The sequence below is a fragment of the Hyperolius riggenbachi genome, chromosome 4, assembly GCF_040937935.1.
Source record: "Hyperolius riggenbachi isolate aHypRig1 chromosome 4, aHypRig1.pri, whole genome shotgun sequence".
NCBI classification, from domain to species: domain Eukaryota; kingdom Metazoa; phylum Chordata; class Amphibia; order Anura; family Hyperoliidae; genus Hyperolius; species Hyperolius riggenbachi.
Window position 1 is genome coordinate 471183167 of NC_090649.1, and position 23990 is coordinate 471207156.

General features: G+C 42.8%; 1 protein-coding gene across 2 annotated transcripts in view; it reads left to right on the top strand.

The window, feature by feature from the left end:
- Positions 1–23990, top strand: part of SPATA17 (spermatogenesis associated 17) — a 262006-nt gene that overhangs the window by 120776 nt on the left and 117240 nt on the right. For both annotated transcript variants that reach the window (XM_068232905.1, XM_068232904.1), the window contains exon 6: positions 23715–23838. In XM_068232905.1, coding sequence (XP_068089006.1) covers positions 23715–23838 — 124 coding nt within the window. The remainder of the gene's footprint in view (positions 1–23714; positions 23839–23990) is intronic.

Below are 23990 nucleotides of genomic sequence, written 5' to 3' on the forward strand. Positions count from 1 at the left end.
CGAGCAGTGCGTGTCCTCAGAGCAGGAAATCACTGAGCGGATCACTGCTGGAGAATTCAGCCGCTCCGAGCAGTGCGTGTCCTCAGAGCAGGAAATCACTGAGCGGATCACTGCTGGAGAATTCAGCCGCTCTGAGCAGTGCGTGTCCTCAGAGCAGGAAATCACTGAGCGGATCACTGCTGGAGAATTCAGCCGCTCTGTGCAGTGCGTGTCCTCAGAGCAGGAAATCACTAAGCGGATCACTGCTGGAGAATTCAGCCGCTCTGAGCAGTGCGTGTCCTCAGAGCAGGAAATCACTGAGCGGATCACTGCTGGAGAATTCAGCCGCTCTGTGCAGTGCGTGTCCTCAGAGCAGGAAATCACTGAGCGGATCACTGCTGGAGAATTCAGCCGCTCTGTGCAGTGCGTGTCCTCAGAGCAGGAAATCACTGAGCGGATCACTGCTGGAGAATTCAGCCGCTCTGAGCAGTGCGTGTCCTCAGAGCAGGAAATCACTGAGCGGATCACTGCTGGAGAATTCAGCCATGCAATCCAACAATGCTGACTTCTGTCTTACCCTTCTTTACGCTTTCTTATCCCCCTTCTTTCTCACTCCTTTACTTTTGTTTTCAGTATACCTTTTCCTGTTTCCTTTTCAGTTTAAGGCGGACCTGAACTCAGAACTTCCTCTCTGCTCTAAAAGATAAGCGACGGCATAATAACGTTTAAATAAAAAAATTAAATCATTTCTTTTTTACAGCCGATACAAATCCTGCAATAAATCTGCAGTGTGTCTACTTCCTACTTCCATGGAAGCAGACATATTGTTAACATCCTGCATTTACTGCACAAATTAGCTGCTCTGCAGAGGACTGCTGAGGTTTCTGGGCTGACACAGCTGAGATCAGTTTATGGTGGTGATTAGTCCCAGATGAGGGGGAATTAGACGGGCTAAACTCTCTAAATACATACAGGGCGCATTTCTCTATGTTTTGCTTCTGTCCTGTGCAAGAGTTCAGGTCCACTTTAAGGTCTTTTGCTTAATTGCTTTCCTCTTTTATGTTTACAGTAATTTTCTCATCCCTTACCCTTTACTCCTCAGGTATCTTTTTCTTTCCTCTCCCTCCCCTTGTATATCATGTTTGTGTTCCCTTTCGTTCTCTTTTACAACATTTCTCTTTCCAGTTTCCTTGACTTTTTCTTCGCCTTTTAAAGCAGTCTTACACCCAGCATCTCAACTTTGCTTTAATAGATTGCTTACAGCTTAAAAACTATTATGCCCCAAAAAAAAATTTAAGCAGAAATTCACTGAATGGTTAAAACTCAGCATTTTAGTGCTGTATTCAGCTACAATTCCGCATCAGAGCTGAGCTTTAGATACATATGTATCATGTTTGGAATGTAAATAAACCTCTGCAAAGCCTGTCTGGGAAGCCCTCTGTGCTCTCTCAGAGAGAATTTTGTTTATTTACATTCCAAACATGATACATTTGTATCTAAAGTTCAGCTTGGAAGTGGAATCCTAGCTGAATACAGCACTAAAATGCTGATTTTTAACTATTCAGTGAATTTCTACTTAAAAAAAATCTGGCATATTAGTTTTAAGCTGTAAGCAATCTATTAAAGCAAAGTTGAAAAGCTGGGTGCTCGACCGCCTTAAAGAGGAACTCCAGTGAAAATAATGTAATAAAAAAGTGCTTCATTTTTACAATAATTATGTATAAATGATTTAGTCAGTGTTTGCTCATTGTAAAATCTTTCCTCTCCCAGATTCACATTCTGACATGTATTACATGGTGACATTGTTACTGTGGGCAAGTTATGTAGCTGCTTCTAGCTGTTCTGGCTGTTACAGACAGCTGTAAACAGCCATTTCCTGTCTGTGAACATTGTTACATTGTGGCAGTTTGCCCAGAGTACCGCGGTACCCAGAGCTTCTTGTGGGAGGGGTTTCACCACAATATCAGTCATACAGCGCCCCCTGATGGTCTGTTTGTGAAAATCATTATATTTCTCATGTAAAAGGGGGTATCAGCTACTGATTAGTATAAAGTTAAATTCTTGGTCGGAGTTTCTCTTTAACTTCCTTTTATCAGTCCATTTAGCAGTTTCTCTGCCTCTTCCCCTTTGCTTTCCTTTTCCCTTTCCATACATTTTATTCCCCTTTAATTATCCTCTTTCTCCTTCATTTCCCCTTCCGTTTCCACTGTGTCTTCCCTGTTATTACTCAGTAACCAAGCAGCTCGGAGTGAACCAAACCACTAAGAAAGTATAGGGGACTAAAAGAGACAAAAAACCCTCCTACTAAAAAGCACACCCAAGCACTGTTAATACTTTCTTACATTTCCCCTTCCTTTCCCCATCCCTTTCCCTTTCTTCCTATTGTCCCTTTCTTCTTCTTCTTATCCGCTCTGTCTCCCCTTTGATCTTCTTGTCAAGACAAGACAAATAACATTTATATCGCGCTTTTCTCCTGGCAGACTCAAAGCGCCAGAGCTGCAGCCACTAGGGCGCGCTCTATAGGCAGTAGCAGTGTTAGGAAGACTTGCCTAAGGTCTCCTACTGAATAGGTGCAGGCTTACTGAACAGGCAGAGCCGAGATTCGAACCCTGGTCGCCTGTGTCACAGGCAGAGCCCTTAACCATTACACCATCCAGCCACAGTGTAACTTTTATTTTGTCATTTTTACTTTGTTTTTGTAAATCTTTTGTATATTTTACTTTCTGCATTGTTCCACTTTTTTTTCTGGAATATTAAATTGTTATTTAATAAGTGTGACTTCTGCTGTACTAAACTAACACTCATAGCCTAGAAGGAGAGACTGCAGTGTAGCTTGCATAACAAGTCAGTGCCTGATTGTGCCTTGCTACTGTACGATTGTACTGTGTGTGTGTGTGCGTGGCGTTCTCGTAATCGGACTAAAGCGCAAAGCTGACCCGAATACGAAAACGCGGATTGCTTGCAGATTACCCGACAGCAGAGTGGAAGTGTCTAGCGGCAGCTAGTGGTGGCAGTGAGAAGTGTTCTGAGGGGTCACAGCCTTGTTTTAGCTTGAATAAGGCTGCTTCCCCTCTCGATCTGGTCAAACCCGCAGTCGGGAACCGTATCTGCAGGCTTGCCGTGGGGCCGGTTCCTGACATAATTGTCTCTGTCTTTTTTATTTATCATATTCTTCTTCAATCACCCCCCCCCCCCCCCCCCCCCAACACACACACACATTTCATCGTCATTCCATCATCTTGTCTCTTTTCTTTTCCCTTTCCTCTTCATTTCACTTTCCATTACTGATCCCTTTCTCCTTCCACTCCCCTTAAATTCACCCTTTTACTATTATCATTTCCTAATTTCCTCCTTTTGCTCATTTGATCTTCCTTTTCTCCCTCCTCTAACATTTACCCATATTAGGATAATAATTTAGTATTTATAAGTTGCATAGAGCTGACCTCTTCTGCAGTGCTCTACAGAGTACATACCGTAGTCTTGTCACTAATTGCCCGTCATATGAGCTCACAATCTAATCCCTACCTTAGCCATATATTTTTGGTAGAAGCCAATGAACTTATCTGTATATTTTTGGGATGTGGGTGGAAACCAGAGTGCCTGGAGGAAGCCAACGCAGACACAAGGAGAACTCCATGCAGTTAGTGCCGAGGCTGGGGTTCAAACTGGGGACCCAATGCCGCAAGGCTATAGTGGTATTCACTGCATCACCATGCCTCCTGTGTGTTCTTTTCTCCATCCATTTTCTTCTCCTTTTCATTCCCCTTCCTTTTTTTGTTGCTGTTTTGACTTCCCACTTCTCTACACTTATCATCCTTTTTACATGAGAACATATCCTATGTGTAAGCAGCGATCAGATTCTTGCAATATGGAACCCCTCATTTACTTTAGAGAACCATGGTTTCATAAAGAAGACTATATACAGAGTTCTTTAGGACACAGAGAAATATTGTTTGGAAGATCATTTTAGAGGTACATCATGCTTTGTAGGAAAGGTCAACTGTGCCTTTATCTCACTTCTGGGCAGACTTATCTGAAATGGGGCTATAAAAATCTAAACAGTACAACACAGAACAAAAACATTGGTTTGTGGTATTACGGAAAGAATTGCCAAAAATTGCTGGGAACATTTACGGCTGTGCAGTGAGTCTTGTCAGTCACATGCTCATGGGAGCCAATAACAAGCTTCTAATCTGATTGCCAGGCACAACCCACTCATGGCGCACGCACAGGGTGATGTTAAGAAGTAACCCTTGGTTAACTGGTATATAACAGCAACTCATAGTTTACTGGGGGTGTCACTCTTTAGCTTACTTTCTTTCCATCGTAACTTTCTTTGCTTCATGTAGTCTTGTGAATTTTACTAAAGCTGAACCTAGGCCAGTTGCCTAGTGCTGACTTATGATTGCAATGCAATGCCAAGGCCTGCACTGAGATCATATTCATAGCAATGTATGTGTTTTTTGTTAGAAATGAATATTACTTTCTGGAAGTAAAGACTATGGAGATCATTTCCATTTCCAGTACTTGTGAATTAGGCTTGGATAACACATACATGTAAAAAAGGCGCCTGGAAAAAAGGGCGCAGGGGATTTCCGCTAAAAAAATATTCCGAAACTTAGTGATGGTCTACTACTGTATTTTGATAGTAAAATATCGGTAATATTTACCGATATTTAACTATGGCTAAACCTAACCCTACTCTCACACAGAACCCTTCCCTGGTGGTGCCTAACCCTAACCCCCTCCCCAGTGGTGCCTAACCCTAAGACTCCACCCTGGTGGTGACTAACCCTAAGACACTCCCCTGGTGGTGCCTAACTTTAACACCCCCCGGTGGTGCCTAAAACTAACCCCCCTGGTGGCGCTTAACCCTAAATCACCCTCCTAAAGGTAACCCCCTCTTCCGTAAAGCTGCAATATGCGGCTATGAAGGTAAATTTATCTGCAAGAAGTAGCAATTTCCAAAAACACAAGCTTGTGGGAAAATAATTTGGTTTGTGGATATCATTTAGTTATCCACAAGCCAATTTTTTTTCTGCCAAGGCTTGTGAATAACTTTTAGTTATCTGTAAGCCAATTTTTTCCCCGCAAGCCTCCGAGTGCCTCCAGGAGCCGAAATGTACCTTCATAGCCGCATATCTAAAAGCAGTGATTTGCGGCAAAGAAGGTAAAATGTGGTGCCCCGAGGTGCCCGCTAGCTGCTGCCGCCGTGTGCCCAAATTTCCCTATCATGCGGCAAAATGCGGCTTTTAATATAGGTGCCTATGGTGGCACCATTTTTACTGCAAGGGCTCTTGCGCCCTTTTTTCCTGCTGTGTTGGGAAACAGTGGTCAAGGGGGCTGTTATAGAAAAGATGGGAACTGCTGCAGAATACGTTCCCTCTCAGGAACAAAGCCAGCCTTTCATTGCCGGACAGCTATCCTCTCCAATAAACCTCTCCAAAGCATACGATTATGTGCTATTTCTCCACAGGCACAAACAGAAGTGTCAGAACGCTTGTTTTTATTTGTAAGATCTTTTAATAACGTTCTCCAGAAATAAATCTCAAGGGCGTTTCATGGGAATAGCTCTTTAGCCCACGGGCATTATGAGATACTTGTCAAGCTTCATGCAGGACCATTACAAGATTGTCATTCCATTTCTGGTCCTCTCTTCCTGAGATTGTTCTTGTCGCTTTCTTAAAATGACCTGGAGCCATCAGTCCTTCAGCTAATCATCCGGTAATTCCAGCCTGAATACTTCTAGCACGTCACCACTGGAAGATAGGTTCAGATTAATGTAAGCAAGGCCATTTTAATCAATTAAGCGTGATCAATGGTCAGGAAGCAATCCTTATCATTAGAATGAGTATGTAACCCAATATGTATAACATGCTGGACCTGACAGAGCATGTGATAAAGACCTACAGAAACCTCTTCTAATTCTAAACAGTAAAAGGTGAAGATGGAGGTGATCGTAGCTTTGGACGTGTTTTTTTTTTTTTTTTAAGGGGTTCCTCTAAATTCCTCTGACAACTCTACAACCTAAAACATTCAAAAGGTGATCATTTCTCTGTATGGGAGCTGAATGAACCAGATGTAACCTCACACGGCTATAATTATTAGGCAATTCCCAGTTGATCCAGGGATTTTATACTTTAAGAAAAAATATATACATTCCTATGGCTTCCACGAGCCCCTCTAGGCTGACTGTCCTCCAGCTCCCTTCCTCACTGTCCTCCTCTGCCTCTTCCTTCGTCTGCAACTGGCCCAGATAAGTCACCCAGTCGGGGCCAGTCAGCACAGGCGCAGTCCGGGCAAGCACACTTCTGTGTCTTGCTCCCGTCGTGCAGAACGCTCCCGGCGATGAGAGTGCACCAGTGGCGGGCCGCGCATGCGCAGTTGGCCCCAGACTGGAAGAATTTCCAGGGCAAATTATGGACAAATGAGGAGGCAGAGGAGGACGGCGTGGGAGCGATAAGCCTGGAGGGTGCTGGAGAAAGCCCCAGGAATGTACTATATATTTTTTTCTTTTTTTTTTAAGTCCCCATCTCAGGTTTACATTAACCATTTCAGACCGCGGGTATTTTTCACCTTATGCATCAGAGCAATTTTCACCTCCCATTCATTCGCCAATAACTTTATCACTACTTATCACAATGAATTGATCTATATCTTGTTTTTTTTCTGCCACTAATTAGGCTTTCTTTGGGTGGTACATTTTGCTAAGAATTATTTTTTTCTAAATGCATTGTAACGGGAATATAAAGAAAAAAAGGGAAAAAAATCATTATTTCTCAGTTTTCGGCCATTATAGCTTTAATATAATACATGCTACCGTAATTAAAACCTATGTATTTTATTTGCCCATTTGTCCCGTTTATTCACCATTAAAATTATGTCCTTATCACAATGTATGGCGCCAGTATTTTATTTGGAAATAAAGGTGCATTTTTTCAGTTTTGCGTCCATCACTATTTACAAGCTTATAATTTAAAAAATGTTTGTAATATACCTTCTTTTCTTTAATGTAATTTTTTTTCCATTAAAACATTTTATTTGGGTAATTTTTGGTGTGGGAGGTAAACAGTTAATTTTAAATGTAATAATGTGGGTTTATTTTATTAAAAAATGTATGTAGATGTAGTTTTACTATTTGGCCACAAGATGTCCACAGTGAATTTTTTTTTTTTTTAGCCCTGGAAGCGAAGTTCTCACTTCCAGGAAGCATATGGAGGACGGGAAACTTTTTTTTTGTAAGAAAGACTGGCTTCTGATGAGAAAAACATCGGTCTTTCTACCCGGGACTTGGATCAATAAATGGGAACTATGTTCCCATTCATTGATCTCCGGGCTAATGGGGGGCGGCACGCGATCGCACAGCAGCACAGCAGCAGCCGCCTGGACATGACAATGTTGGAGGAAAACAGAAAGAGACACCGAGAGCCCAATATAGTGTAGTATTAAGTATAACCAGGTTATGGAGTGGTTAGTGTAGCAGCCTCTTTGACCAGCTGTCCGGAGACAAGTAAATATACAAGTATATATAACTTCCCCCTACCACACGGTCCTTTGGCTGCACTAGGCAGCCAAATGGGATATGCCAACAGAGACTAGAATTCACCAGCAGCTTTTAAACAAAAAATTTTGTTTAACCACTTTGAAACCCTTGCTACGCTTATCTACTCCCCACAAAACTTCATCTGAAGCTCAGGGGAGTAGATAGGCGTACTTGTGGTAAACAGTGTGCTGTATGCCCAATAAGCTATCTGATTATGTATATAGGGTATCATTTTAACCGTGACAAGTGAGAGAATAGATTTTGTGGTGTTTGACAACTGAGGGCTAAGTCATGTGATTTTTTTTTACTGGAAAACTGAATGAAAAACAATAAAACTGTTGTTTTCATGAACTCTGTACCCCCAAATAAATACTTGTAAAAACAACAAAAGTGACAGCATTGAAAAGAGAATACATAGTTACCCTAGGGACTTAGCTTTTAAAATATGTATGCCATGAGAGTGTATTACTGTTAATCATGAAGATAAGGGCTTTTAATTACTGATAGAGTACAATGAGAAAACAACAAACACAAACCAGAAACTAATATATTATCGCCATACATTGTACTAGGAACATTATTTAAATGTTGAGATAACCAGGACAAATGAACAAATACAATGTGTGGGTTTTACCTATGGTAACATTGTTTATTTGAAAACTATAGTGGATGGAAATGGAGAAATAGTGTATTTTTTCTTTTTTTTCTCATTTTTCCCTTTAAAATGCACAGATAATAACATAATTACTAAAAGCAAATATCACCCTCACAAAGCATAATGTGTGGCAAAAAAACAAGATATAGATCATTTACATCTGATGAGTAGCAATAAAGTTATTGGTGAATGAATGGGAGGAGCGCTGAAATGTGACAATTGCTCTGGTTTTTAAGCAAAAAACCCTGTGGTGCTGAAGTGGTTAACCACTTGTTCCACCACTACAGTATATCTACGTCTTTTGTGACTTCATCTAAGCTATGAGGACGTAGATATAAGTCGTGTAGCTGAAGCACTACTGTGCACGATTGGGCTTGCTCCTGTTCAAAACCTCCGGGCACTATTTGCTGCAGTGAAAGGGAATATATGTTCCCTGAGCCAATAAGATCGATTTTTTACCATTAAAAATGCTTTTATTTTCTCAGTTCATAGTGAAAAATACACATTGTAGCATTATTTCAGAACCAAATATCTTCACCATAATTTGTGACAGGAACATAATTTAAGTTTTGTGATAAACAGTAGAAATAGCTGAACAAACTTTGTGTTTTTATCTACAGTAGAGCTTTTTATTTTCTAAGTGGAATTGGTAACACTGAGAAATAATGTGTTTTTTTCCTCTTTTTCCTATTAAAATGCATAGAAAACAAAATTGTTCGAGGGAAAAAATGGCATACAATGAAAGCCTAGTTAGTCTTGAAAAAAACAATATATATTTCATTTAGGTGTCATAAGTAGGAATAACATTATTGCAGAGTAAATAGGGACATAGCTAAAATGTTAGAACTGCTCTGGTCCGTAAGGGGGAAACAAGGTATGGATGCAAAGTGGTTAAGCTAAAATAGGTAGGAAGAATTTCTTTTTACTCATTGTGCTGTTTGCAACTACTTTGATGTTTTGGCACGCTGTGCATACTCTCCCCACTTAGCTTAATAATGACAGCCATGCACGGTAATGCAAGGGTACGCATGAAGCTACTCTGGCTTCCTTCTACAACCAGTGGGTTTCCTTAATTCTAGATTTGCTCTCCCGGGAATGACTCCTAAGACAAGTGAGCTTGACCTGAAAAATATCCATCCTAGAAAAGCACGAGAGGCCACAAGGCTGAACTTTGCACACCGATACATAAGGTCAGAGCCAAGAGAAAAAAACAAAACAGGAAGCCTCATTGCAAGCGATAAGGTTCCATACAAGACCAGTGTTGTCATTCCAGATGGAGTGAGCAGCAGGGGACTGTGATGGGAACGCCAGTAATGACACTTCAATATGGACCCCTCTCCGACATGCCAGGGTAACAGTCATTATTTAGATGAATTAGTGGGACTTTCTTGAGTTTGATATACAGATGGGGCAAAGGTCACTGCTGTCCAACCTTCTGCAAACATGGTGGCCTTATAAATCTCGCGGTCCGCTCGTACCGCTGAGTCAGGTCCTGTTCATCAACCAGTATGAACACCTTCTGAAAGCCCACAACCCACAGCAGTGAGTTTAGTGGTTTGTTTATACTGATTTCGCAGTTATTTCTAATCTAGTATTTTTGTGTCTGCTTTATTTTTCTTCTTAGGAAGGCCTAAAGCTATGTGTAAAATCGGTGCACCATAATCTAGAATCTTTATCAGTCTACTGCAGGCTTTCTTACCCAGGTGTAGCAGCAATGCTATAGTCCGTGGGGCGCGTAAGGGTATTTCAATGATCCGCGATCCTTCTAACATCCATTAATTAATGTAGTAGCAGGCGCGCTATTGAAGTGTCGTGGTCACACTACAGCACGTCGTGCGGAAGTAAGAAGGATTGCGCTTGACTTCAGAGCGCACTCTACACTAACAGGACTACTTGTATCATGTAGGAGCTAATTTTATCCTGCGCTGCTTGTGCTCGGTAGGTTTACCGCATTTTCCCAAATCAACCTGATGATGACTAGGTTGTGCTATTTTTTTGTTTTTCTCACTGAAAAGGTTAAACATGCAAGTATGCAAATGACAGTTTCTCTCTAGTCGGTACCTAGTTAGATTATAGAGTAAGTGTCACTGATAACTAGTTACAAGTCATAAAACTGTTTACCGGCAGAGAAAAGATTCTGAATGTAAAGAATAGATTAAAAAAATATCAATAGACCATGGATTGTAGCTCTCAGACACTGAGACTGTGTCATTCAGCTGAGACAATAAAATATTAAACCTCCTTTTTTATATTTCAAACTGAAAATCATCAGTTTATTTTCCGTTCAGGTTTGCTTCAAGTGGTGTTGACCAAAATCTTCATGGCTGGTGCTTTTGCGGTATAATAGGCAGCATACCGCTTTCACATTCCATCTATGATGGTGAGCGCTCTAGTCATTGGCATGCTGGCGGTAGTGGGTGGTGTTGACGGGTCACGTCACGCCCTCTCACGTGACTCCGCATTGTCTCCTATCAGGTCCGCCGAGTGGTGGGCGGATGTTTGAGACAGGGGAGTCTTCGACACACAGAAGCGGATATAGCCGTTGCGACTAGCATATTTGGAACTTGGAGAGGAGTGGCCTTCTAAGGCAGTCCAATGGGATATCAGTAGCACAGTTCCCCATCAAGTCCGACTTGGTATGGACCGTAGTGATTAGTTGAGAGGTATGTACCCATGCTATTGGCTATATCCTTCACATGTGTACTATATAAAGCATTGATATGAGTGTATATGATGCATTTGACAATCAGCCTAGCTTGAGAAAAAAGCTGGAGCTTCGAAATGCCGCATATATGGCTGTATTGCAACTTTAATCAATAAAAGAGCATTAATATGACTGATGGTGCCAGTCTGATACCTTTCTTTGCGGTATAATAGGTAAACATTGGTGCCAAAGTTACCACCACATCACCACTGGCACCAGCTCCCAAATGAACTGTACGCTTTGCTTTGGTCATTTGATTGACCTTTTCTAGTTCTCATAACCTCACCGGGGATAAAGCGGACCTGAATTTAGAACTTCCTCTCTGCTCTAAAAGATATGCAACAACATAACAAGCTATAATTTCTTTGTTACAACTGATACAAATCCTGCAATAAATCTACAGTGTGTCTACTTCCTGCTTTCATGGAAGCAGACATAGGGTTAACATCCTGTGATTACAAATTAGCAGCTTTACCGAGACAGAGGAGGATCATGAGCTGATATAGCTGAGAGATTAAATTACAGTGGTGATACTGATGATATATGGTGCATTTTTCCTTTCTGTCCTTTGCAAGAGTTCAGGTCCACTTTAACCACTTAAGTACCAGTGGTCTCTGCCCACTTAAAGAGAAACTCCGACCAAGAATTGAACTTTATCCCAATCAGTAGCGGATACCCCTTTTACATGAGAAATCTATTCCTTTTCACAAAAAGACCATCAGGGGGTGCTGTATGGCTGATATTGTGGTGAAACCCCTCCCACAAAGAAATTCTGAGTAAGTACTCTTGGCAGTTTCCTGTCTGTGAACCTTGTTGCATTGTGGGAAATAGCTGTTTACAGCTGTTTCTAACTTCCAAAAAAACATGCAGCATCTACATCACCTGCCAACAGTAAAAATGTCACCATGTGATAAATGTCAGAATGTAAATCAGGGAGAGGAAAGCTTTTACAATGGGCAAACACTGACGAAATCATTTATACATAATTATTGTAAAAATGAAGCACTTTTTTTATTACATTATTTTCACTGTAGTTCCTCTTTAAGGACCAGAGACCACTGGTACAGGAACGGCGGAATCCAGACGAAATAACGACGAATAGCCACACATACCCGTCGCAACCGCCGTCACCGCCGCATGTCGGGATTCACTCTGCCGTTTCTATGATGGCAGAGTCATGTGAGCCGGTCAGAAGCCGCTTTCATTGGCTCCTGACCGCGTCTTGCAATGTAAGCCAATGGCGACGGGCGGGATGATGTCACCAACGTCGTGACGTCTTTGGGAGTCCCGATCCACCCCTCAGCGCTGCCTGGCACTGATTGGCCAGGCAGCGCACGAGGTCTGGGGGGCCTGGCGGTGAGCGGCGGCTATCTGAGTGGACACGCAGCTAGCAAAGTGCTACGTTCGGGGTTACCGCCAGGAAGGTTAAATGGTTAAACAAGTTTTTGTAACAAAAAAGAACGTTATAAGAACTAAAATTATAATCACTCATACATCATTCAGTTTACAGACAGGTAAAAGGGACAGGTAAATGTTCATAAAAGGTAAATAAAATGAACAGAAATTAAAACAGGCTCTTGAAAAAATATGTTTTATTTAAAAAAACACGGGGGAACATACATTTGCTCTCTGCAGTAAAATACCCGCTTCTTTAGCCCTTGTGGGTCTCCAGACAAGCGGCCCTATCCTTAAAGTCGATGCCTTTCTTTCTGTCGCCCCTTTAATTAGTGTCTTTTCCAGTGAGTTTTCTCGGTAACCTCTAAAATCCCTTACATAAGGACAGACAAAGGTCATCCGTCCCGCCGCCTCCTTTGTTCTCTGTCAAAAAGTGGACGCGGCTAATGAGGTTTGTTTGGTGCAGCACAAATTTTTCGACACAGATAGAGATCCTTTCAATGGAAACAAATTTGTTTGGCTTTACCTGTTAAGTTAGCGATTAATAACAGCCCTGCGAGGGGAGGTCAGAGGGGTCGCCGTGTACCAGCTCGCAAGCGCCATCTACAATGCACAGCTTGGCGAGATCGAGTATTAGCGTAACAACAGTATAGGAGACAAGCCAGCACATCCTTCACAGACAGAGGTTGCTCATGGACTGTCATATGTTGTACTTAGATTACAGGGAGCCGGCTGCCTTAACAGAAATTTAGGGGTGGTATTTAACCCCTTCAAGACAGCGAAACTGAAAATTAAAGTGTAACCGAGGTGAAAATAAACTGATGAGATAAACACGTATATTTATCCTCCTACTCCTAAAAATACTTTTTTTCAGTACCCCAGGGTTTTCTTTTATATTTAAACATCTACAAAGTAGGTTGAATGTTTTACTGTCTCTAATCAGTGGCAGCCTATTAAGTGTCCCAGAGTTAGAAAAAGATCAATAGTTCATGTATTTGATCTCTCCCTGCCCTCAGAAGTTGTATTCTGCTAGGAAAACTTTTATGGCTGTAATCTGCTTTTCTCTGATGTTTACTATATTCCTGACAAGGTACCCACAAGCCAGAAGCTGTCACTTCCATGCCTAGAAATTAACTCTTTCAGACAGCAAAATAAAACAAGTAAAACAGCCTGGTTATTCATATGTTTTGTGCTGTACATACACTATCTCATCATGTCACATATTGCCTGGGGTACACTTTAAAGGAACACTATCCCGAAAAATTGTACAATTTTAAGTCATGGGTTATGCTCAGTTATTTCTTTATCTTCCAAATAATCTACTGAACTGCAGTTGTTCAGTTCAACAGCCACACCAGTGTTGCAAATACTAGGGAAGCTGGCTCATGTCGCTGTATAGATCCTTAGAAGTAATACCCAGAATTCCCCATCCTCATGGCGCGTTTTACTGCTATCAACTTTTTGCTACTTACTGTAAGGGACAGAAACATAGGAAAATGTCATTTATAGTGCATTCTATGTACATTTGATATGTATGAATTTAAAATTTTACATTTTTTTCATGATAGCAGTCCGTTAACCTGTTAGAGGCAAGCTGCCGCATTAGAACATCCTGCTGGCGCCTCTTAACGGCTCCGCACATTTTAATGCATTGCTCGCGGCTGTCATGCACATGTGCAGGTGCACCCACCACTCGTACCCGTCAAGATTAGAAGATCCGTATTGGGTGAAGGGGCACAAATGTTCCTCGAACCAATCGCAGTGCTTGGAATAAATGGACATCACCCTAATTAGGGGCCATGTCCATTCATAATACTGAAAGTAAGACTGTAAAAGAAAAGAACACCCTCTGGTAACCCAGGATAGTGTTTGTAGCTCAGTCACTGTAAATCAATGAATACAAATTAATACAATGAATCCCTTCCAAAGACCCCCCCCCCACCCCCAGTTACCACAAAAACTGTTTTTAAAAAAATACATACATTGTTGCCTTAGTGAAGCCTTTCGAATATGTATGTCATGAGGGTATCTTACTGTTATTTTAGTAAATTAGGTCTTGTAATTGACTAGACACAAAAAACCCAAAACAGAAAAAATACACCTTTAATTCCAAATAATATATTGTCACCATACATTGTACTAGGAATATAATTGAAATGTTGTGATATCCTGGACTAGTGCGCAAATAAAATGTGTGGGTTTTATTTACAGTAGCATTGCTTATTTTAGAACTATAGGGGATGTAATTGGAGAAATAATGTATTTTTCATTTTGTTCTTGTTTATTCCTATAAAATACATAGATAATAAAGTAATTACTGAAGAAAGTATCACTCACAGCCTAATTTGTGGTGAAAAAAAAAACAAGGAATAGATCATTTTGTTGTGATAAGTAGTAATAAAGTTATTGGCGAGAAGGCCCCAAGGCCGTGAAGGTCACCAAGAGCAGAGAAGGGATGTGAGCATTGAAAGTTTTGCTGCCCCCCATGATTTAAGGCCAAGCTGCAGGGCCGCAGAACACAGCACACGAGTGATTCCACCCCCCCTTTTCCCTCCACCAACAGAGCTCTCTTTCGGTGGGGTCTGATCGCCCCCCCAGTTGTTTATTTATTTTTAAATAAATATTTGAGTGTTTTTGTTTGTATTTTTACTCTGTTTCTTTTAACAAACCCCTCCCTCCCCCCAGCCGGCCAATCCTGGCGATCGGCTGTCATAGGCTTCTGCCTATGACAGCCAATCGCTCTCTTGTCTCGTGTCACACGGCTGTCCCCAGTACAGCGCTGCTGCTGATCGCAGCGCTGTACTTAGTGAAAAGACTTTGGTTTCGCCGTCTAACAGTCACCTGAGGCGAGGCGGAGCTCCGCCCCCTGAGAAGGAGATGCGCGCGCAGCCTTCGTGCGATCTCCTGCAAATCCCAGCCCCAGGACTTGACGCCCATCGGCATTAGGCGGTCCCAGGATAGTTAAAATAACTTTTCAGCACTTTGCTCTGGAAAAAGTAGGTGAAAAAGTAAATAATGTAAGTTTTTTTTCTTGCTTGCTGGTGGTTTTAAATGCATTTTATTGACATAGGGTTTGATTCACTAAGACAAATAGCACGCCTTATCAAAGTTATCACGCCTTATCAGAGTAGCACAGCGAACTTATGCCTGTTAATTGCCAATGACGAGAGCTCCACTCGTCCTGCCCTGAGCCCCTGCAGGTTTGTAGCGCTCGCTATGCTACTCTGATAAGGCGTGTTACCTTTGATAAGGCGTGCTATTTGTCTTAGTGAATCAAGCCCATAATGTGTAAAAATATCACCTAGGATAAAACTTGGGAGAAAAAGTTAACTGCATATGAGGTCCTAATTGTTGATATTATGGTGGAATCTGATCCCAGTGAGACCCCACTTTAGTTTATTAGTGGGGGTAACTACTTGGGAACGAATTCCGTTAAAAAGCTCCCCATACAGGGGGGGCAATTGAAAAATTGTATGATGAATTGTTATTGTATGTGACACTGATCACTGTGATGGCTATATAAGCTTGAATATGTTCTAACTATATTTTCTTAAATATGATTTTTGTGTTTATAATAAAACATATGTTTTAATTATTAGGTGATCTACTTAAAAATCTATATCTCTGAATACAGTGAGAAGCTGGTTGTCCTCAAAAGCCCTATTTGCCCATATCAAGATTAGCATTTTATGAGGGCTAAAAGGGACATATCTATATGTAACTTTATTGGATAATATTATTTACTAGGACCTATTGGGCCATTTATATTTAGGACATTTAAATCAGATATTATGGTGGAAGACTGGGAGCGGTGTCAGGTAAATGCTTCTCACATTATGCACAGCTGTTTATTTTTATTTTTTATTTATTTTAGTATTTATATAGCGCCGACATATTACGCAGCACTGTGTAGAGTATATTGTCTTGTCACTTACTGTCCCCTCAGAGGGGCTCACAATCTAATCCCTACCATAGTCATATGTCTATGTATATATCATAGTCTAGGGCCAATATTTAGGGGGAAGCCAATTAACTTATCAGTATGTTTTTAGGATGTGGGAGGAAACCGGAGTGCCCAGGGGAAACTCCTGCAGACACGGGGAGAACATACAAACTCCATGCAGACGGTGCCCTGGCTGGGATTCGACCCGGGGACCCAGCGCTGCAAGGCAAGATCGCTAACCCCTACGCCACCGTGCTGCCCATTAGCTGTCATAATATGTTTATTTGCTGTGTCGCACCTCTACAGGTCGGACTGAGATGTAAGGCCAGTGCCCACATTGCGTTTTTAACGGTGATTTTTTGCGATACTGTTTAAAGTGTTCCTGACACGAAAACAGTCTCAGGTTTTATACTTACCTGGGGCTCTCTTAAAGAGAAACTATATATAATAGGTAAACATTGGTGCCAAAGTTACCACCACATCACCACTGGCATTTCAGCAACGTATAGCTGTGCACCAGCCCCCAAATGAACTGTACCGCTTTGCTTTGGCCATTTAATTGACCTTTTCTAGTTACCATAACCTCACCGGGGATAAAGCGGACCTGAATTTAGAACTTCCTCTCTGCTCTAAAAGATATGCAACAGCATAACAAGCTATAATTTCTTTGTTACAGCTGATACAAATCCTGCAATAAATCTGCAGTGTGTCTACTTCCTGCTTTCATGGAAGCAGACATATTGTTAACATCCTGTGATTACAAATTAGCAGCTCTACCGAGGCAAAGGAGGATCATGACCTGATATAGCTGAGAGATTGAATTACAGTGGTGAATGGTGATATATGGTGCATTTTTCCTTTCTGTCCTTTGCAAAAGTTCAGGTCCACTTTAACCACCTAAGTACCAGTGGTCTCTGCCCACTTAAAGAGAAACTCCGACCAAGAATTGAACTTTATCCCAATCAGTATCTGATAACCACTTTTACATGAGAAATCTATTCCTTTTCACAAACAGCCCATCAGGGGGCGCTGTATGACTGATATTGTGGTGAAACCCCTCCCACAAGAAACTCTGAGGACCGTGGGACTCCTGGCAGTTTCCTGTCTGTGAACCTTGTTGCATTGTGGGAAATAGCTGTTTACAGATGTTTCCAACTGCCAAAACAGCAAACAGCAGCTACATCACCTGCCAGCAGTAAAAATGTCACCATGTGATAAATGTCAGAATGTAAATCAGGGATTTAAATTATTTTACAATGAGCAAACACTGACTAAATCATTTATACATAATTATTGTAAAAATCAAGCACTTTTTTATTACATTATTTTCACTGGAGTTCCTCTTTAAGCCCCCCTGAGGCCGCTTGGTCCCTTGCCGCCTCCCCAGGTTGCTCCTGGCCCCTGCAGGTGCAGAACGCTGCCGATGAGGGGAGCGCGATGGGAGCATGCGCCTTGTCGGCCCGCGCATGCATGATGAAACGCGACTTGACTAGGCTACCGAGCCATCCAGCGGGGGATAGGAGCATCCTAGGAGACAGCAAGGGAGCGGCCTCAAGTGGGCTTAAGGAAGCACCAGGTAAGTATGGTACCTGAGACTTCTTTAATCTCAGGTTCCCTTTAACAAAGCCTTGCTAAATGATGTCGCACAATGCAGCCACTCGAGGTGATCGCTCATCTTTAAAGGACTGTCACTTCGGATCCAATAACAAAGATCATTCGGATCTCCATAGACTTCCGCACAAAAGTACAGCGACCGCATTGCACCCGTCGCGTGCCATTGTTTTTACCCACTGCAGAAGATGGATCAGGGGATCGCGGGTCGCCGGAAGTTCCCCTGATTCATCTTCAGCAGTCTTCAAGCAGGTACCTATCTTAAAGAGAACCTCCAGAATAAATCCTAAAATCTGGCAGCTTGTAAGTAAAGCAAAGTTATATTTACCCGAGAAGCCTTGTCCCGCGATGCCGTCCCGAAGTCCCTGCATCACCCGACTTCCCGGCATCTGGCCCCGCCTCCTCTCTCTCCCCCGGAGAAAAACGCCAAGCTGTTTACTACAGTAAAAGTAAATAGCTACAGTAAATATATAAAAGAGAGAGAACCGAGAGCCCAATATAGTGTAGTAAGTCAAGGCAGTTTAGTAAAATGAGAAGGAGTAAAATATATACTCACAAACCAGGGTTACCTCCAGGCAACCACTGTACAGGCAGGTGGGGAAATTGACCTGTCCCCACTCAGGAATAAGAAGTCGCTCTCTGTAGACGTGAAGAAAAGGGGGATCCCCCTCCACCAGGGGTGGATATATAATGTATTATAAACTGAACAGAGGCGCCTAAAGAATAAAAACAATATTTAAAATGTTTAAAATTGCTTTGGATGCAGTGGTGGACTTACCTCCCTCAAGCAGACACAAGAAAGCTGTGTAGTCTCAACAAAGATACATTTAATGGTACACTCCAGGGTTACAATACAACGCGTTTCGCAGGTCTACACCCGCTTCATCAGGCAGTAAAAATAGGAGCATACAGCAGCGTAATGTCAGAGTCACACCTGGCACCTTTGTGACAAAGGCGCCAGGTGTGACTCTGACATTACGCTGCTGTATGCTCCTATTTTTACTGCCTGATGAAGCGGGTGTAGACCTGCGAAACGCATTGTATTTTACCCCTGGAGTGTACCATTAAATGTATTTTTGTTGAAACTACACAGCTTTCTTGTGTCTGCTTGAGGAAGATAAGTTCACCATTGCCTCCAAAGCAATTTTAAACATTTTAAATATTGTTTTTATTCTTTTGGCGCCTCTGTTCAGTTTATAATACAGCTACAGTAAATAGCTTGGCGTTTTTCTCCAGGGGAGAGAGAGGAGGCGGGGCCAGGCCCCAGAAGTGGAGAGATGCAGAGACGGCATCGCGGGGCAAGGCCTCTCAGGTAAATATAACTTTGTTTTACTTGCAGGCTGACGGATTTTAGGATCTACTCTGGAGGTCCTCTTTAAGGATACACTCTGTCTCACTTTTTCTTTTTTTCTGATACTTCCTCCGTAGCTCTTCCTAATGGTGAATCACATAGCAGGAGATCACAGGAGGTGACAACATTAAACACTCACTTTGCAAAGCCTAATACAAGCAATCTCACTAAAGGGCAAATAATTCAACAGCCTCTCTCTTCGGTTAAGGGCGAGCGGCGACTGTACACCAGCAGTGCGTAACTCATGGTAAAGACCTGGCCATCGGGTATTAACACTTAATTAAATCTATACGCATCAATGGGCCAAGTTCCAGTGTTTCAAGCAAAGGTTAATTAGACTAGCTGTTTCCCAGGAATGAATCTGAGGGATGTTAATTGACCCAAGCTCCTGTGCACATTGTGCCCCATAGCAAGTTGTGTGTTCTCCGAGAGTTCTCATTGGCTGGCTCTGTGTTCTAGCGAGCGACTGGCATTAAACTCCTTGTTTTGTTATTACAGCATAACTATATTTCATAGTTCTTGTCTCCCAGTCATTGTACAGGACAGCGCTTTAATAGGAATCTGCAGCAGATCAATGCATATGAATTCACTGTTATATCCTGGTACATTATAATGGAACAGATATTGTTTCCTACCCTGAACTTCTTTTTCTCAATCTCATCCAGCCATACAAAAGCCTGCAATTCACTCATGCTTACTTGCTTGCTTCCAGTGGCGTATCTAGAGGGGTGCAGGTATGGATAATGCCATGGGCGCCACAGCATCATGGATGCCATGTCTGCCCCTGTGCTGCACCCCCATGCCTGCTCCTGTGCTGTGCTGCCATGCCTGCCCCTATAATGGGGGGGGGGGGGGGATTTATACTGGTGGATACCTCTTATTACCTTTACTGGGGGGAAGGGGCACCTCTTACCACTTATACAGAGACATCTCTCACTACCTGAATTGGGGAGGTGGGCTTCTTATATTAGGAGACATCTCTCACTACCCCCCCTCCTCCCCAGTAATTATACTGGGAGGTACCTATACTGAAGGGACACCTCCTACCACCTATACTGGGGGGCACTTATACTGGGGACACCTCTCACTCCCTATGCTAAAGGGCCCTATTTGTACTAGGGAGATACCTCTAACTTGGAGGGCAACCTAAACTGGGGGCTGCCTATACTGGATGGACTACCTCTGACTGCCAATACTAGGGTACTACCTCTGGGTACTTATACTGGGGAGCTAATTCTAGCGACTTATTCTGGGGAGGGTGCAATTTCAATGTTTGCCATAGGCGTTATATTACCCAGATACGCCCCTGCTTGCTTCCATGTGATCACTTCTCAGCCCCTCCCTTCTGATGACTCATGCTGTCTTTTCTTCAGCTAGACAGCATGAATCAGCAGGAGGAAGGTGTAGTAGTGATCAGGTGGGAGGCAGCAAATCTAGCTATAACTGAACAATTCCTTAAAGCACGCCACAGCTGGGACAAAAAAGATGACTTTTGCTTACCCGGGGCTTCTTCCAGCAAGTAGTCTTCGGGGTCTCCTCCTTTGTGCCTCTATCCCACTTGGAAAATCTGTGACCCCGGTTGGTCGTGAGCTACTGTGCATACGTGGTCTCCTCCATGCACCTTCCACCAGTCATGCTCCTGTCACCAGAAGGGTTCTGCGCATGCGTGGTGCAGTTCCTTTGCAAGCTGTGCATGCGCAGGAGACTGTTCCTGGTAGCAGGAGCACAATTGATGGAGGTGCGCTTACAGGACCATGCATGCGCAGCAGCCGTGACCAAGCCAGGTTGCAGATTTTTCTGAGGGGGACAGTGGCAGCAACAGAGGGGATCCCAAAAACACTGAGTGGCCTCAAAGACTATGGGGGCTGGAAGAAGCCCCAGGTAAGTAAAAGTAATATTTTTTGTCCCATTTCAGATATGTTTTAATTAATTTGGTCTGCACGATTTTTACATGGCTACAGAAGACTGAGAAAAAGACTGAGATAAAGATGTTCAGGGTAGGAAATAGCATGTACTAGTCGACAGCTTGGTCGAAGTCAGTCCCGTTTTCTGAAGAGCTTAAACAGCCAAGAAACAATGAGAAACAGCTTGAGATAAGGTTTTACCGCAGGAACGTTCAAATGGTCTTTAGCTCTGCTTTGTTTTACAGCTAAAAATACAGAGTGCGGATTCTAAACTGCAACTGTGACCATCTGATGCAATGTTATAAATAACGTTATTTAACTGATAATTAAAAATATAAGACTCTTTTCTTTACTACTAATGTTCAGGGGTGGAGCTTAGTGTTAGGCAGGGGAGAGGGGAGGTTAGTGTTAGGCATTGGCCAGGAAGGGCGGTTAGTATTATGGTATCGGAGAGGTTAGTGTTAGGCAGTGGAGGGGGGAAGGTTAGTGTCAGGCATTGGTCGGAGGTGTAGCTTAGTGTTAGGCAGGGGAGAGGGGAGGTTAGTGTTAGGCATTGGACAGGAAGGGAGGTGAGTATTATGTTATCAGATAAGAGAGGTTAGTGTTAGGCAGTGGAGGTGGGGGGGGGAGGGGGGGGTTCGTGTCAGGCATCGGTCGGGGGAAAGTTTAGTGTTAAGGAGAGGGAAGGTTAGTGTTAGGCATTGGACAGGAAGGGATGTTAGAGTTATGCATCGGAGAGGAGAGGTTAGTGTTGTGCATCGAAGAGGGGTAAGTTAGTGTTAGGCATTCCAGAGGGGACAATTTGTGTTGTGGAATTCATCATTCTCCATTTTTTAAAATGGCGATGACCCCATAACAACTTCTGAGTCAGCACTCTGTTAACCACTAATATTACTTGAGCTATAGGGAATCATGGACATTACCTTGCGCATCAGTTGTCCTTTCAGTTATAACTGACAGTAACTGATATAGTGAAAAAGGGCTTTAAGGCTATTAGCTTCCGGAAAGACAAGTACTGTTAGATCTATTCAGAACTGGATGGAATTATTAGAAGAAAATGGTGAGCTTCTGAGAGGAACTGACGGCGAGTTAAGTATGTAATATTCATTTGCAGGTACAGGTTGCCTTTAATGACTTAGTGCTGCACTAAATAACATTGCACTGGCTTGAAACAAATTATATTGCAGCTTGCAATTGGACCAATTAATTGTACTTCCTGTCAATTTTGGTTGGCTAATTTTCAAGCTGCATCCGGTTTGCATTAAAGAGTACCTGAGGCAGAAGGTTACAGTAAAATAAACATACTTACCAGAAGCAGCGTTCCTCCCTGAAAAGGTGGAGACATTTCACAATGTCCCACGTCGCTCCATTCGTCCACCTGCAAGCAGTTTCACTTTTTTGACCCTGGGGTCATGACCCTGCATGCACAGCTCTGTGTGTACAGAACACACAGAAGAGGGAAAGGGGGCAGGTGAAAGGCAGGGAGAGCCAGTAGGATGGCCTAAGGGGCGGGTAAGGGGCGTTACATAGGAGTGCCTCTCCTGCTAAGCACGCCCCTTCCCCTCTAGGATTGCCAACAAGTTGCTTGTCAGTAGAATCCGGGGGGAAACTGCAGGTTGCAGGGGGCACAGAGAGGGGCACAGAGGGGACACTGAGGCAAGTCCTTAAATAAGAACTTGCCTCTGTGTCCCATATTTGCCCATTGCATCTGCCTTGGGTACACTTTAAATTTGCATGCATGCTGGAATTATCTGATTGACCATCTCTCCTCTTGAACACGGATGGCCCAGAAAGCTCATGATGAACCAGAACTCTTAGGCCTCGTTCACACTAGGGACGTTGCTGTACACATTTCACAGTGCATTGCGCTGTGCGCTTTTCTAGGTACAGCTTTTTCGATTGATTATAATGTACCACATTCTTATCTATGCGCGTTGTTACTCTCCGTTTGACAACCGTGGTGTTGCAGGCATCATCTGTGCGTTCGCTGTGAAGCGCACAGCAATGCAAGTGAATGGATGCGCTTTTTTTAGCGCATAACATGGCGCTTTGGAGATGCGATTTTACCTATAATTAAAAAAAAGACACAACATTTTCAAATGGTTACAAATCTTTACTGATAGCTGCTACATCTAATAAACAAAACATTGTGAACAAAAATGCCTTCAAGCGCGTTTAAGCGCATGTAAACGCATGGGTCTGCTTAAAAAAGTGCACCGCAACACACTGAAAAACGGTATGAAACGCACATCCACGCATGTGTTTCTTGAACAATGTCAGTATTTTCTGTATTGGTTACCCACTGTTGTTTGCTTTGCACTCTACTGAGCTAGAAAGGATAACAGCACTGAATAGATAAATACGTAATAATCACAAAGAACAAGCTCTTCCGCTGACTACCTACACAGGACTATGATAATATTCACGCCTGGAGCTCAGCTTTCATCCTTCTACATTTTTCTTACTCCAGTTTGGAAAGCGAAAGTTCTTCGTGACTCTTGCAAAAGAATCCATTTATTGTTCTGCCTGTTTACAGTAACTTACATAAACCAGGACAAACTTTTCCTTCCGCAGACCTGCGTGGGCAGCTGCATCTAATAACCGGCGGCTGTTTTGTTTTTCGTTGCAGGAAGGAGCTGGACGAATACGCAGCGATGATTGACAAAGAGAAAAACAGGCGAGATTTGGAGAAAGAGGAGCTCAGGAAAGATATCCAAGCCAGGAAGATGCATTACCTCCTCAGTACAGAGCAGGTTAGTGCGCGGTACAAATCCCTGACACACCCGGGGGAAGCCTGGGGGACTCGCGCATCTGACAGAGACAAAAGAGCCGGCTGAATGGGACATGACTACTTGAAAAGATATCACAAAAACACAACTTCCACTTCAATTAGGCGGTTTTTCTA